Raw genomic sequence first — 15,470 nt, 5'->3', positions numbered from 1 at the left:
CCCTGTACTATTCCAGATAAGTGGCTGTCCTGTCTCTTCTTAAAAGCCTCCAGTGGTGGAAAAGGAAGGAAGGAAGGAAGGAAGGAAGGAAGGAAGGAAGGAAGGAAGGAAGGAAGGAAGGAAGGAAGGAAGGAAGGAAGGAAGGAAGGATGGGACCTTGGAGGTCTTCTAGTCCAGCCCGCTGCTCAAGCAGGAAACCCTGTACCATTCCAGACAAGTGGCTGTCCTGTCTCTTCTTAAAAGCCTCCAGTGGTGGAAAAGGAAGGAAGGAAGGAAGGAAGGAAGGAAGGAAGGAAGGAAGGAAGGAAGGAAGGAAGGAAGGAAGGAAGGAAGGAAGGATGGGACCTTGGAGGTCTTCTAGTCCAGCCCGCTGCTCAAGCAGGAAACCCTGTACCATTCCAGACAAGTGGCTGTCCAGTCCCTTCTTAAAAGCCTCCAGTGGTGGAGAAGGAAGGAAGGAAGGAAGGAAGGAAGGAAGGAAGGAAGGAAGGAAGGAAGGAAGGAAGGAAGGAAGGAAGGAAGGGACCTTGGAGGTCTTCTAGTCCAGCCCGCTGCTCAAGCAGGAAACCCTGTACCATTCCAGACAAGTGGCTGTTCTGTCTCTTCTTAAAAGCCTCCAGTGGTGGAAAAGGAAGGAAGGAAGGAAGGAAGGAAGGAAGGAAGGAAGGAAGGAAGGAAGGAAGGAAGGAAGGAAGGATAACAAAATAATAACAGAGTTGGAAGGGACCTTAGAGGTCTTCTAGTCCAACCCCTGCTATATGTCCTGGTCCTTCTTTTCATTAAACTAGACCAGCGGTTCCCAACCTTTTCTATACCCCGCACCCCTAGAATGCTTCTAATATATTCTCGCACCCCATACAAAAGTCCGAAATAACAGCAACGAATTATGCATACACACTATAATTTTGAAAACCCAAGTTTTCACACCCCCTGGAATATCATTGTGCACCCCTGGTTGGGAACTCCTGCCCTAGCCTTGATCATTTCAGACAAATGGCTGTCCAATCTCTGTCTCCAGTGATGGAGCAGCCATAACTTCTGGTGGCAAGCTGTTCCACTAATTGTTCTCACTGTCAGAAAATTCCTCATTAGTTCCAGGTTGCTTCTCTCCTTGATGAGTTTCCATCCGTTGCTTCTTGTCCGGCCTTCAGGCGCTTTGGAGAAGAGCTTGACTCCCTCTTCTTTGGGGCAGCCCCTGAGATACTGGAAGGCTGCTATCGTGTCTCCCCTATTTCTTCTTTTCTTTAGACTAGCCAGACCCAAGTCCTGCAGCCGTTCTTCGTAGGTTTCGGTCTCCAGGCCTTGGATCATCCTAGTGGCTCTTCTTTGCACTTTTTCCAAAGCCTCAACATCTTTTTTGTAACGTGGTGACCAAAACTAGGTGCAGCGTTCCAGGTGTGGCCTGACTAAGATACTAAGGCTTTACTATGTCACGTTCACTTGCCCTGGCGGCTTGGCGATGCTTGGAGATGCAGGCTGATATGCAGGTTGTGGACAGCTGGTGTGTTTTTGTGTGTATGCACGTGCATTTGTGCAGCTCAAACAAACCAAAACAGACGGACTCCTGGAACTTACAACTGTTTGTTTAAGTGACCCTTTGACGTTACCCCAAAAAACCCTGTTGAATTCTAGGAGATGAAGGCCACACATCTGGAAAAAGTCCCTTACAACGGGTTGTTGCTATTACCACCGTCGCAACAGCCCTAGGGTCACATGATCACAATTCAGTATACAGGTTAGTCCTCATTTTACAACCACAATGGGCTTCAAATTTCTGTTGCCTAAGTGAAATTTTAAATTTGGATCACGGCTGCAACGGTCGTTAAGTGTGAAAAACTATCCTTAAGTCACTTTTTTCAGTGCTGTTATAACTTTGAACAGTCACTAAAGAAACTGTCATAAGTAGTAATAGTAATAGTAGTAAAGTTGGAAGGGACTTGGAGGTCATCTAGTCCAACCCCCTGCTCAGGCAGGAAACCCTACATCATTTCAAACAAATGGCTGTCCAGTCTCTTCTTAAAAATGCCCAGTGTTGGAGCATTTACTGCTTCTGGAGGCAGGTGGTTCCACTGATTAATTGTTCTCACTGCCAGGAAGTTTCTCCTTAGTTCCAGGTTGCTTCTCTCCTTGATGAGTTTCCATCCGTTGCTTCTTGTCCTGCCTTCGGGTGCTTTGGAAAATAGCTTGACTCCCTCTTCTTCGGGGCAGCCCCTGAGAGATTGGAAGACTGCTATCATGTCCCCCCTCGTCCTTCTCTTTGTTAAACTAGACATACCCAATTCTAGCAACCGTTCCTTATGTGTTTCAGCCTCCAGTCCCCTAATCATCTTGCTTGCTTATGCAGATAGATATTTTTCACTCAGGCAGCCTTTTACGCAGGAATAAACCAGAGTTTGATCTCCCAACAAACAAGCAGAGTGGAACATCAGCGCCGGCTCCGTGTTTGCCTCTTGGGTGTTCCCTGGCCACTTCTGGCTTGGGCCCACCCAGCACCAGGTCGGCTATGTCAACGAAAAGACGGTCCCATTGCCTATTTTACGGGAGGGGGTAAAGCTTGATCCTGTTGTGAGCCAGGGCTGGAGCAAGGGACAACACAATAAACAGCACAATAAATAGCACACCTGTTGCGCCAGCCAGCGAGAGCGTACGTGGTGCAGAAAAAAAGCAGGAAGAATTCACTCTGGAGATTGGCCCTTAGAGGGTCCCAAGCATCCCACTGGGAAGGAGAGACTCTCTGCCCAGGTGCCCACCTTTGCTCCTAGCTTGTCACAAAGTGGAGAATATTTTCTTAAGAAATATCATGCTTTGATAGGGATCAATACATCCGTTACATCTGCAAGGCTGTGGTCCTCACCAAAGGCAACTTTTGGACGGGCGGACTTCAACTCCCAGAATTCCCCAGCCAGCGTGCAGTCCAGTCTTTGTAAACCTTGGCAACTTAACGTGGACTTCGACTCCCAGAATTCCCCAGCCAGCGTGTAGTCCACTGTTTCTAAACCTTGACAACTTGATGTGGACTTCAACTCCCAGAATTCCCCAGCCAATGTGCAGTCCAGTCTTTGTAAACCTTAGCAACTTAATGTAGACTTCAACTCCCAGAATTCTCCAGCCAGCGTGCAGTCCAGTGTTTGTAAGCCTTGGCAACTTAACGTGGACTTCAACTCCCAGAATTCCCCAGCCAACGTGCAGTCCAGTCTTTGTAAACCTTAGCAACTTAATGTAGACTTCAACTCCCAGAATTCCCCAGCCAGCGTGTAGTCCAGTGTTTCTAAACCTTGGCAACTTAACGTGGACTTCAACTCCCAGAATTCCCCAGCCAATGTGCAGTCCAGTCTTTGTAAACCTTAGCAACTTAACGTGGACTTCAACTCCCAGAATTCCCCAGCCAGCATGTAGTCCAGTGTTTCTAAACCTTGACAACTTGATGTGGACTTCAACTCCCAGAATTCCCCAGCCAGCATGTAGTCCAGTGTTTCTAAACCTTGGCAACTTAACGTGGACTTCAACTCCCAGAATTCCCCAGCCAATGTGCAGTCCAGTCTTTGTAAACCTTAGCAACTTAATGTAGACTTCAACTCCCAGAATTCCCCAGCCAGCATGTAGTCCAGTGTTTCTAAACCTTGGCAACTTGATGTGGACTTCAACTCCCAGAATTCCCCAGCCAGCATGTAGTCCAGTGTTTCTAAACCTTGGCAACTTAACGTGGACTTCAACTCCCAGAATTCCCCAGCCAATGTGCAGTCCAGTCTTTGTAAACCTTAGCAACTTAACGTGGACTTCAACTCCCAGAATTCCCCAGCCAGCGTGTAGTCCAGTGTTTCTAAACCTTGGCAACTTGATGTGGACTTCAACTCCCAGAATTCCCCAGCCAGCATGTAGTCCAGTGTTTCTAAACCTTGGCAACTTAACGTGGACTTCAACTCCCAGAATTCCCCAGCCAATGTGCAGTCCAGTCTTTGTAAACCTTAGCAACTTAACGTGGACTTCAACTCCCAGAATTCCCCAGCCAGCGTGTAGTCCAGTGTTTCTAAACCTTGACAACTTGATGTGGACTTCAACTCCCAGAATTCCCCAGCCAGTGTGCAGTCCAGTCTTTGTAAACCTTAGCAACTTAACATGAACTTCAACTCCCAGAATTCCCCAGCCAATGTGCAGTCCAGTCTTTGTAAACCTTAGCAACTTAACGTGGACTTCAACTCCCAGAATTCCCCAGCCAGCATGTAGTCCAGTGTTTCTAAACCTTGACAACTTGATGTGGACTTCAACTCCCAGAATTCCCCAGCCAGCATGTAGTCCAGTGTTTCTAAACCTTGGCAACTTAACGTGGACTTCAACTCCCAGAATTCCCCAGCCAATGTGCAGTCCAGTCTTTGTAAACCTTAGCAACTTAATGTAGACTTCAACTCCCAGAATTCCCCAGCCAGCATGTAGTCCAGTGTTTCTAAACCTTGGCAACTTGATGTGGACTTCAACTCCCAGAATTCCCCAGCCAGCATGTAGTCCAGTGTTTCTAAACCTTGGCAACTTAACGTGGACTTCAACTCCCAGAATTCCCCAGCCAATGTGCAGTCCAGTCTTTGTAAACCTTAGCAACTTAACGTGGACTTCAACTCCCAGAATTCCCCAGCCAGCGTGTAGTCCAGTGTTTCTAAACCTTGGCAACTTGATGTGGACTTCAACTCCCAGAATTCCCCAGCCAGCATGTAGTCCAGTGTTTCTAAACCTTGGCAACTTAACGTGGACTTCAACTCCCAGAATTCCCCAGCCAATGTGCAGTCCAGTCTTTGTAAACCTTAGCAACTTAACGTGGACTTCAACTCCCAGAATTCCCCAGCCAGCGTGTAGTCCAGTGTTTCTAAACCTTGACAACTTGATGTGGACTTCAACTCCCAGAATTCCCCAGCCAGTGTGCAGTCCAGTCTTTGTAAACCTTAGCAACTTAACATGAACTTCAACTCCCAGAATTCCCCAGCCAGCATGTAGTCCAGTGTTTCTAAACCTTGACAACTTGATGTGGACTTCAACTCCCAGAATTCCCCAGCCAGTGTGCAGTCCAGTCTTTGTAAACCTTAGCAACTTAACGTGGACTTTAACTCCCAGAATTCCCCAGCCAGCATGTAGTCCAGTGTTTCTAAACCTTGACAACTTGATGTAGACTTCAACTCCCAGAATTCCCCAGCCAGCATGTAGTCCAGTGTTTCTAAACCTTGGCAACTTGAGGTGGACTTCAACTCCCAGAATTCCCCAGCCAGCATTTAGTCCAGTGTTTCTAAACCTTAGCAACTTAACGTGGACTTCAACTCCCAGAATTCCCCAGCCAGCATGTAGTCCAGTGTTTCTAAACCTTGACAACTTGATGTGGACTTCAACTCCCAGAATTCCTCAGCCAATGTGCAGTCCAGTCTTTGTAAACCTTAGCAACTTAACGTGGACTTCAACTCCCAGAATTCCCCAGCCAGCGTGTAGTCCAGTGTTTCTAAACCTTGACAACTTGATGTGGACTTCAACTCCCAGAATTCCCCAGCCAGTGTGCAGTCCAGTCTTTGTAAACCTTAGCAACTTAACGTGAACTTCAACTCCCAGAATTCCCCAGCCAGCATGTAGTCCAGTGTTTCTAAACCTTGACAACTTGATGTGGACTTCAACTCCCAGAATTCCCCAGCCAGTGTGCAGTCCAGTCTTTGTAAACCTTAGCAACTTAACGTGGACTTCAACTCCCAGATTTCCCCAGCCAGCATGTAGTCCAGTGTTTCTAAACCTTGACAACTTGATGTGGACTTCAACTCCCAGAATTCCCCAGCCAGCGTGTAGTCCAGTGTTTGTAAACCTTGGCAACTTAATGTAGACTTCAACTCCCAGAATTCCCCAGCCAGCGTGTAGTCCAGTGTTTGTAAACCTTGGCAACTTAACGTGGACTTCAACTCCCAGAATTCCACAAATGGCCACGAATGATAGAGTTGGAAGAAAATCAGAAGGATTATCTAATCCAGTATTTCTCACCCTGGACAACGTTAAGACGGGTGGACTTCAACTCTGGCTGGGGAATTCTGGGATTTTGAAGTCCACCCATCTTAAAGCTGTCCAGCGTGAGAAATGGAGCCTTACAGAGGTAACAAATATATCGATCTTTCCAGATCAAAGCACGGTGCACCAGTGAGATTTCTTAAAAAAAATATTCTCAAGTTTTTCGACAAGCTAAGGACGAAGGAACTGTGCTAGTCTTCAACTGCCAGAATTCCACAGTTGGAAGGGGCCTTAGAGGTCATCCAGTCCAACCCCCTGCTCCAGCAGGAGATCTGATAGCATTCCGGACAAATGGACTAGTCCAGGGGTAGGCCACCTTGGCTCTTTTATGACTCGTGGACTTCAACTCCCAGAATTCCTGAGCCAGCCATGCTGAGGGGAAAGGGAAAGGTTTCCAAGCTGAGCCAGGCTGGCTGAGGAATTCTGGGAGTTGAAGTCCATAAGTCATGAAGGGGCCATAGTTCCCCCATGCTGGCTGAGGAATTCTGGGAGTTGACGTCCACGAGTCATGAAGGGGCCAAAGTTTCCCCCATGCTGGCTCAGGAATTCTGGGAGTTGAAGTCCACGAGTCATGAAGGGGCCATAGTTCCCCCATGCTGGCTCAGGAATTCTGGGAGTTGAAGTCCATAAGTCATGAAGGGGCCATAGTTCCCCCATACTGGCCCAGGAATTCTGGGAGTTGAAGTCCATAAGTCATGAAGGGGCCAAAGTTTCCCCCATGCTGGCTCAGGAATTCTGGGAGTTGAAGTCCAGGAGTCATGAAGGAGCCATAGTTTCCCCATGCTGGCTCAGGAATTCTGGGAGTTGAAGTCCACCAGTCATAAAAGAATCAAGGTTGCCTACCTCTGGACTAGTACGATCTCTGTGGTTCTTTCCAGCCCTACCATTCAGGTAGGACTTCTGGGAGTTGAAGTCCACACATCAAACGGTGCTTCCTGACACCCCCACGCGCGAGCCGAATGCCAGAAGAGGGCTGGACAGTGCCAAGGCCGCAACGGGGTTCCTAATGGCAATTGTAGGCTAACAGCTACCTAGTCCTACAATTAATTTGCCAACGTCTGCGAGTTAATAGACTGGCTGCCAAACATCCAGCAGTGAGGTTTGCAATCAATAAAAGCCAACCGTCCACTGCCCAGTGGAGCCCTTTATTTTGCACAGAGGCATGAAAACAGGTGCGGCTGGCCGGGCAGGGGATGTGCAACATATCCTCCCCTAAACACTTAAGTGTAACTCGTTTTGAGCAAATCTTAAACCGGTAGGAATGCTTTGAATAAGGTGGGGAAAACAAATTTAAATAAGAATTCTGCAACCAGGATCTGTGACCAGCCAATTAGAAAAGAAGCTTTAAATAATAATAATAATAATAATAATAATAATAATAATAATAATAATAATAATAATAATACAAGCAGCGGCATGACAAAGTAGCAACAATGGTGCATTGGAAGATCTGCAAAAAAATATCATTTGCCTGTAAGCAAAAACTGGTGGGATCATAAAATAGAGAAAGTCATAGAAAATGATAAAATTAAACTGCTCTGGGACTTCAGAATTCAAACAGACAAGCACCTGCAACATAACACCCCAGACTTAACAATTGTCGATAAGAAAGACAAAAAAGTCTGGATAGTGGACGTGGCAGTGCCTGGAGATAGCAGAATAGAAGAGAAAGAACTGGAGAAGATAACAAAATACAAAGACCTACAAATAGAAATAGAAAGACTGTGGCAAAAGCAAGCAAGGGTAGTACCAATAGTCATAGGCTCCTTGGGTGCAATCCCAAAACAACTGGAGCACCACTTGAACACCATTGGCATTGACAAATTCGCTATTAGTCAATTGCAAAAGGCGGCCTTATTAGGAACTGCTTCCATCCTGCGACGATATCTGTAATACCATCAAACATCCACATCTGCCTATCCCAGGTCCTGGGTAAGGACTCGATAGGTAGACAAAATGCCAAATCCAGTCTGAACATCTGGCTGACTGTGCGATGATCGATAATAATAATAACTATAGGCAGAACCTCCAATTTCAATCCAATCAGAAACGTTTCTACCAATCCATCAATGGAGAAACTGCAAGGAATCAGTCAGTACCTGACAAGGAAGAAACAGTGCAGTTCTGGAAGCAGATATGGGATAACCCAAAGAAATACAACAAGGATGCGGCTTGGTTAAAAGAGGTGGATGCAAATAAAACAGAAGTTGAAATGAAAGAACTAGTAATAACAACAAAAATGGTAGAAAAAAGAGCAAAGAAAATCAAAAATTGGTCAGCACCAGGTGAAGATGAACTGCATGGGTTTTGGTTGAAACATCTAACTGTTATACACCCACTCATTGCCAAGCAGTTCAACAATATACTACAAGGAGGAGAAATTGAAAAGTGGCTAACAACTGGGAAAACCTACCTAATAATGAAAAATCCAGCAAAAGGGGCAACACCAGGTAACTACAGGCCAATTACCTGCTTACCAACAACTTTCAAATTACTAACTGGTGTGGTAGCTGATGCAGTACAACAGCATCTAGTTGAAAACAATCTCTTTCCACCTGAGCAGAAAGGAAACCGCCCCAATAGCAGAGGAACAAAAGATCAACTCCTAATAGACAAAATGATCTTGGAAAACTGCAAGAGAAGGAAGACCAACCTGAATGTGGCATGGATTGACTACAAAAAGGCATTTGACTCTCTGCCACATGATTGGATAATAAAGTGCCTAGAAATAACAGGAGTCAGTAGAAACATCAGAAAATTTGTGCAAAGATCGATGGCACAATGGAAGACACAGTTGCAGATCAATGGTGAGAGGCTGGGAGAGGTTAATATCAAGAGAGGAATATTTCAAGGAGATTCATTATCACCATTACTATTTGTTATTGCACTGTTTCCTCTGTCAACAATACTGAATAACTCAGGACATGGCTATCAAACATCAAAAACATCTGCCAGACTATCCCACCTCCTTTACATGGATGATCTGAAGCTGTATGGAAAAACATCATCTGAAATAGAATCGCTGCTCAACACTGTCCGTATATATAGCCAAGATATTGTAATGGAGCTTGGACAAATGTGCCACACTTACTATCCAACAAGGAAAAATAGTGAAAAATGAAGGAATCAAGATGCCCCACGAAAATAACATTAAGAACCTGGATGAGGAAGAGTACTACAAATACTTGGGTATCCTTCAAGCTGACAACATCAAGCACACTGAAGTCAAGAAAAAGATTAGAGGTGAATACATCAAGAGAGTGAAGAAGATCTTAAAATCCAAACTCAATGGAGGAAATACCATAAAGGCAATCAACACCTGGGCAATCCCAGTCATTAGGTACACAGCTGGAATAGTGGACTGGACTCAAGCAGAACTAAAAGCAATGGATAGGCAGACCAGAAAAATAATGACAATGAATCATGCCCTTCATCCACGCAGTGACATTGATAGACTTTATCTACCAAGGCAAATAGGTGGGCGTGGAATGCTACAAGTACATCAGATGGTTGAAGAAGAAAAAATGGCTTTGGAAGAATATCTGAAGAACAATGATGAAGATGCACTGAAATTAGTATATCAGGAAGGCTTACTAACTACTGGAGAGACCAAACTGGCCTACAAGAAAGACCAAATGAAGAACAGAATAGAGGCATGGGAAGACAAAGCACTACATGGCCAATACATGAAAAAAATAGCTGGGAAAGCAGATAATAATAAAACCTGGCAATGGCTAAGAGCAGGAAAATTGAAGAAAGAGACCGAGGGACTAATTCTGGCTGCACAAGACCAAGCCTTAAGGACAAATGCATACAAAGTCAAAATTGAGAAGACAGCAACAGACAGTAAGTGCCGCCTATGCAAAGAAGCTGAAGAAACAGTGGACCACTTGGTAAGCTGTTGCAAGAAGATTGCACAGACTGATTACAAGCAGCGGCATGACAAAGTAGCAACAATGGTGCATTGGAAGATCTGCAAAAAATATCATTTGCCTGTAAGCAAAAACTGGTGGGATCATAAAATAGAGAAAGTCATAGAAAATGATAAAATTAAACTGCTCTGGGACTTCAGAATTCAAACAGACAAGCACCTGCAACATAACACCCCAGACTTAACAATTGTCGATAAGAAAGACAAAAAAGTCTGGATAGTGGACGTGGCAGTGCCTGGAGACAGCAGAATAGAAGAGAAAGAACTGGAGAAGATAACAAAATACAAAGACCTACAAATAGAAATAGAAAGACTGTGGCAAAAGCAAGCAAGGGTAGTACCAATAGTCATAGGCTCCTTGGGTGCAATCCCAAAACAACTGGAGCACCACTTGAACACAATTGGCATTGACAAATTCGCTATTAGTCAATTGCAAAAGGCGGCCTTATTAGGAACTGCTTCCATCCTGCGACGATATCTGTAATACCATCAAACATCCACATCTGCCTATCCCAGGTCCTGGGTTAGGACTCGATAGATAGACAAAATGCCAAATCCAGTCTGAACATCTGGCTGACTGTGCGATGATCGATAATAATAATAATAATAATAATAATAATAATAATAATAATAATAATAATAATAATAATAATAATAATAATAGAGTTGGAAGGGACGTTGGAGGTCATCTAGTCCAACCCCCTGCTCAGGGAGGAAACCCTATACCATTCCAGACAAACAGCTGACTAGTCTCTTCTTAAAAACTTTCAGTATTAGAGCATCTGCAACTTCTGAAGCCAAGCCAAGCCGTTCCACTAAATAAGCAAGTAACAGAATTGGAAGGGACCTTGGAGGTCATCTAGTCCAACCCCCTGCTCAGGTAGGAAACCTTATGCCATTTCAAGACAAGTGACTGTCCAGTCTCTTCTTAAAAACTTCCAGTGTTGGAGCATCCGTAACTTCTGAAGCCAAACCAAGCCGTTCCACTAAATAACCGAATAACAGAATTGAAAGGGACCTTGGAGGTCATCTAGTCCAACCCCCTGCTCAGGCAGGAAACCTTATGCCATTTCAAGACAAATGACTGTCCAGTCTCTTCTTAAAAACTTCCAGTGTTGGAGCATCCACAGCTTCTGAAGGCAAGCCGTTCCACTCAATAACGGAATAGCAGAGTCTGTTGCAAGCAAAATGGGATCACACATTCCAGAGACACTGCAACCACAGGAGATCCCAAATTACAAAGACCCACAAATAGAAATATGACAAAAAGCAAGCAAAGGTAGCACCAATAGTCATAGGCATGTTGGGTGCAATCTGGAGCATCGCATGAACACCGTTGACACGGCACTGACAACTGACCTTCACTATCAGTCAATTGCAAAAGGCTGCTTTGCTCAGAACAGCTGACATCCTGCGACAATATCTGCAACACAATCAAACGTCCACATCTGCCTAGCCCAGGTCCTTGGGAAGCACTCACCTGAGTCGGCCCTCCTGCGGGAAGTCATGGGGTGGATCGCTGCAGGTCAGACGAGCTTCCTCATCCAGGAGGTATACAAACACTCTTTCCTGTAACACAAAGAGGGAAACACATTGAATAAATGAAGTTGGTAATTGCTCCAGGGAGTAACCCCTGCAAGGGTGTATTTTTTAGTCTGGAATCTACCTCAGCTGACCTGGGAAAAGTTTAACAAAATTGGATTTGATTCGAGGCGATACCTGGGCTGCAGAACTCAGCTGAACCACCAGAGGGCAGCAAAGCCAGGCACAAAACCCACTCCCTTCCACCCCTAGTGGCCATGTGGAATTTGGCAACCGAACTATACGGTGCATCGGTTTCAATGAGGATAAACCCAATAAGGCAGCTGTTCTGGACAGACATAGACATTGACTGACATAGACATAGACATTGACTGACAATCATTCATGTCCTGACGAAAGTTACAGCCGCACTGAGAAAAGTGATGTACAGCTGGTCCTCACGCTTACGACCATGGCAGCATCCCCGTGGCCGTGTGATCAAAATTCAGGTGCTTGGCAGCTGGCCTGTATTTAGGTTGGTTGCGGTCTCCTGAGGTCATGTGATCACCGTTGGTGACCCTCCCACCTGCCCAGCAAAGCCAATGGGGGAAGTTGGATTCATTTAATGACCACATGATTCACTTAACAATATTTCTCTCTCTCTTATCTGTCTACCTCTCTCTAATCTATTGTTTGTCTGTCTGTCTGTTTATCTAACCTCTCTTGCTCTCTCTTATCTATCTATCTATCTATCTATCTATCTATCTATCTATCTATCTCTATCTATCTATCTATCTATCTCTTTCTCTTATCTATCTCTAATCTATTGTCTATCTGTATATCTGTCTATCTATTTATCTATCTATCTATCTATCCTCTCTTTCTCTTATCTATAATCTATTGTCTGTCTGTCTATCTATCTATCTATCTATCTATCTATCTATCTCTTTCTCTTATCTATCTCTAATCTATTGTCTATCTATCTATCTATCTATCTATCTATCTATCTATCTATCTATCTATCCTCTTTCTCTTATCTATAATCTATTGTCTGTCTGTATATCTATCTATCTATCTATCTATCTATCTATCTATCTATCTATCTATCTATCTATCCTCTTTCTCTTATCTATAATCTATTGTCTGTCTGTCTATCTATCTATGTCTTTCTCTTATCTATCTCTAATCTATTGTCTATCTGTATATCTATCTCTATCTATCTATCTATCTATCTATCTATCTATCTATCTATCTATCTATCTATCTACCTATCTATCTATCTATCTATCCTCTTTCTCTTATCTATAATCCATTGTCTGTCTGTCTATCTATCTATGTCTTTCTCTTATCTATCTCTAATCTATTGTCTATCTGTATATCTATCTCTATCTATCTATCTATCTATCTATCTATCTATCTATCTATCCTCTCTTTCTCTTATCTATAATCTATTGTCTGTCTGTATATCTATCTATCTATCTATCTATCTATCTATCTATCTATCTATCTATCTATCTGTCTATCCTCTCTTGCTCTTTTCTATCTATCTATCTATCTATCTATCTATCTATCTATCTATCTATCTATCCTCTCTTGCTCTTCTCTCTCTCTCTCTCTCTCCTCTCTTGCTCTCTTATCTATCTCTCTAATCTATTCTGTCTGACTTCCATTGTCTGTCTGCCTATCTGTCTGTCTATCCATCCATCCATCCACCCATCCATCCATCCAGCTATCTGGCTAGCTATCATCTAATTTTTAAAAACTGCCCTTCTGCTTCAAGAGGGACTCTGGACAACGTACGAGTGAAAAACGATGAAAACATAAAAACAGTACGCAAAATGTACATTTTAAATGTCCCCTGAAGGGGGGGGGCTCCTCTCCTTTCTGCTCCTGTTCCCAAACAGATATTTAATGATAAGGACCCCCTTCCCCCCCCTCCCACGGGTGGAAGACAAGCCAGGGCATTAAAAACCAACAATCCCCAGTTCCCACCAGTCTGCCCTTGGCGAGGAAAGTGTGATCCCGAGGTCACAAATCCCTTTTTTTCCCCAGCCAGGGAAAACCCTCCCGTCGGGCGCAGATCAATAGCTCCGTTGAGCTGCATGTCGCGAAAAAGAAGATTTTTTTTATCTCTCTTGTACTGTGCAGAATTGCATTGTTAAGAGAGAAGCTGGGCTCGGAGCAGAGAAATCACCGCAATTGATGGCAACTTCCATTATGTTCCTCGAAGGGAACACAATTTGTGCAAGCACACACTTGATCGTCGTGCGGTATTGTTCGAGCCTCAGACAAGTAGCCAGCCACAAACAACAGGGAGAAGGAGCTGGATGCTTGCAAACAGGGGGCAGAATAAATGGCAGAAATGAAATAAGGGCAGAGGATGAGGCCGCGGGGGATGCTTTGAAAGGGTTCCAGTCCCGCAAACGGAAACCTTGAAAATATCTCAGACGGCGCCCCTGTTGTGCGGGCCGGTCTTGGCCAACATCCCTGGGAGGGAGGAGAGAAAATCCAATCCAGAATGAAAGGATGAATGAGCGGAGGAAGGGAGGGAGGAAGGCAGGAAAGAAGGAAGGAAGGAAGGAAGGAAGGAAGGAAGGAAGGAAGGAAGGAAGGAAGGAAGGAATAGGGGAAGGGGAAATAGAGGAAGGAAGAAAGGTAGGTTGGTTGAAGGAGGGAGAGAAGAAGGAAAGAAGGAAGAAGAAAAAAGAGGGAAAGAGATAGATAGACAGGAAGGAAGGAACAGGGGAAGGGGAAATAGAGGAAGGAAAGTTGAAGGAGGGAGGGAAGGAAAGAAGGGAGGAAGGAAGAAAAGACAGAAAAGAATAAACAGGAAGGAAGGGTGAAAGAGGGAGAAAAGGAAGGAAGGAAGATTGAAAGAGGAAGAGAAGAAGTAAGTAAGTAAGAAAAGACAGAAAGAGATAGATTGACAGAAAGGAAGGAAGGAAAGAAGGAAAGGAAGGAAGGCTGAAGGAGGGAGAGAAGAAGAAAAGAAGGAAGGAAGAAAAGACAGAGAAAGAGAAACAGGAAGGAAGGAAAGAAGGAAGGAAGACTGAAAGAGGGAGAGAAGAAGGAAGGAAGAAAAGAGAAAAGATAGAAAGGAAAGAAGGAAGGAAGGTTGGAGAAGGAAGGAAGGAATGAAAGAGGGAGAGAGAAGAAGGAAGGAAGGTTGAAAGAGGGAGAGAAGAAGGAAGGAAGGAAGAAAAGAGAGAGAAATAGATAGAAAGGAAGGAAGATTGGAGAAGGAAGATTGAAAGAGGAAGAGAAGAAGTAAGTAAGAAAAGAGAAAGAGACAGATTGACAGAAAGGAAGGAAGGAAATAAGGAAGGAAGGTTGAAGGAGGGAGAGAAGAAGAAAAGAAGGAAGAAAAGAAAGAGAAAGAGAAACAGGAAGGAAGGAAAGAAAGAAGGAAGATTGAAAGAGGGAGAGAAGAAGGAAGGAAGAAAAGAGAGAGAAATAGATAAAAAGGAAGGAAGGAAGATTGGAGAAGGAAGGAAGAAATGAAAGAGGGAGAGAAGAAAGGAAGGTTGAAGGAAGGAAAGAAGGAAGGAAGGAAGGAAGAGAGGAAGGGAGGGAGGGAGAAAGGATGAATTTATGTATGTATTTATTCATTTAGAAACCACTCATCTACCTCACTGAGGGACTCCAGGTGGGAGTGGGGGTGTACAGGTAGTCCTCGACTTACAACTGTTCACTTAGTGACCAAAATTACAACAGCACTGAAAAAGGTGACCTTTGCCTGTTTTTCACACTTACGACCACTGCGGCATCCCCACGTGATCAAAATTCGGCCACTTGGCAACCGACACGTACTTACGACGGTCGCAGCGTCCTGAGGGGGGGTCACCTGATCTCCTTTTGCGACCTTCTGACCAGCAGAGTCAATGGGGGGGAAGTCAGATTCGCTTAACGACCGTGGAACTCGCTTAACGGCGGCAGCGATTCGCTTAACCACGGAGGCAAGAGAGGTCGTAAAATGGGGCAAGGCTCACTTCGC

At 44.5% G+C, this 15,470-nt stretch overlaps 1 protein-coding gene across 1 annotated transcript in view; it reads right to left on the bottom strand.

Moving 5' to 3' along the window:
• The window catches only part of PDE2A (phosphodiesterase 2A), an 89,327-nt gene that overhangs the window by 66,316 nt on the left and 7,541 nt on the right, over positions 1–15,470 (bottom strand). Inside the window, exons 2-3 of the mRNA XM_039355877.1 lie at positions 11,772–11,825; positions 11,436–11,524 (exon numbers count right to left, since the gene is read on the bottom strand). Coding sequence (XP_039211811.1) covers positions 11,436–11,524; positions 11,772–11,825 — 143 coding nt within the window. The remainder of the gene's footprint in view (positions 1–11,435; positions 11,525–11,771; positions 11,826–15,470) is intronic.

This window comes from Crotalus tigris, unplaced genomic scaffold (genome assembly GCF_016545835.1).
Source record: "Crotalus tigris isolate CLP2741 ecotype Arizona unplaced genomic scaffold, ASM1654583v1 scf7180000018765.387419, whole genome shotgun sequence".
Lineage (NCBI taxonomy): Eukaryota > Metazoa > Chordata > Lepidosauria > Squamata > Viperidae > Crotalus > Crotalus tigris.
This window is presented reverse-complemented; position numbering and strand designations above follow the sequence as displayed.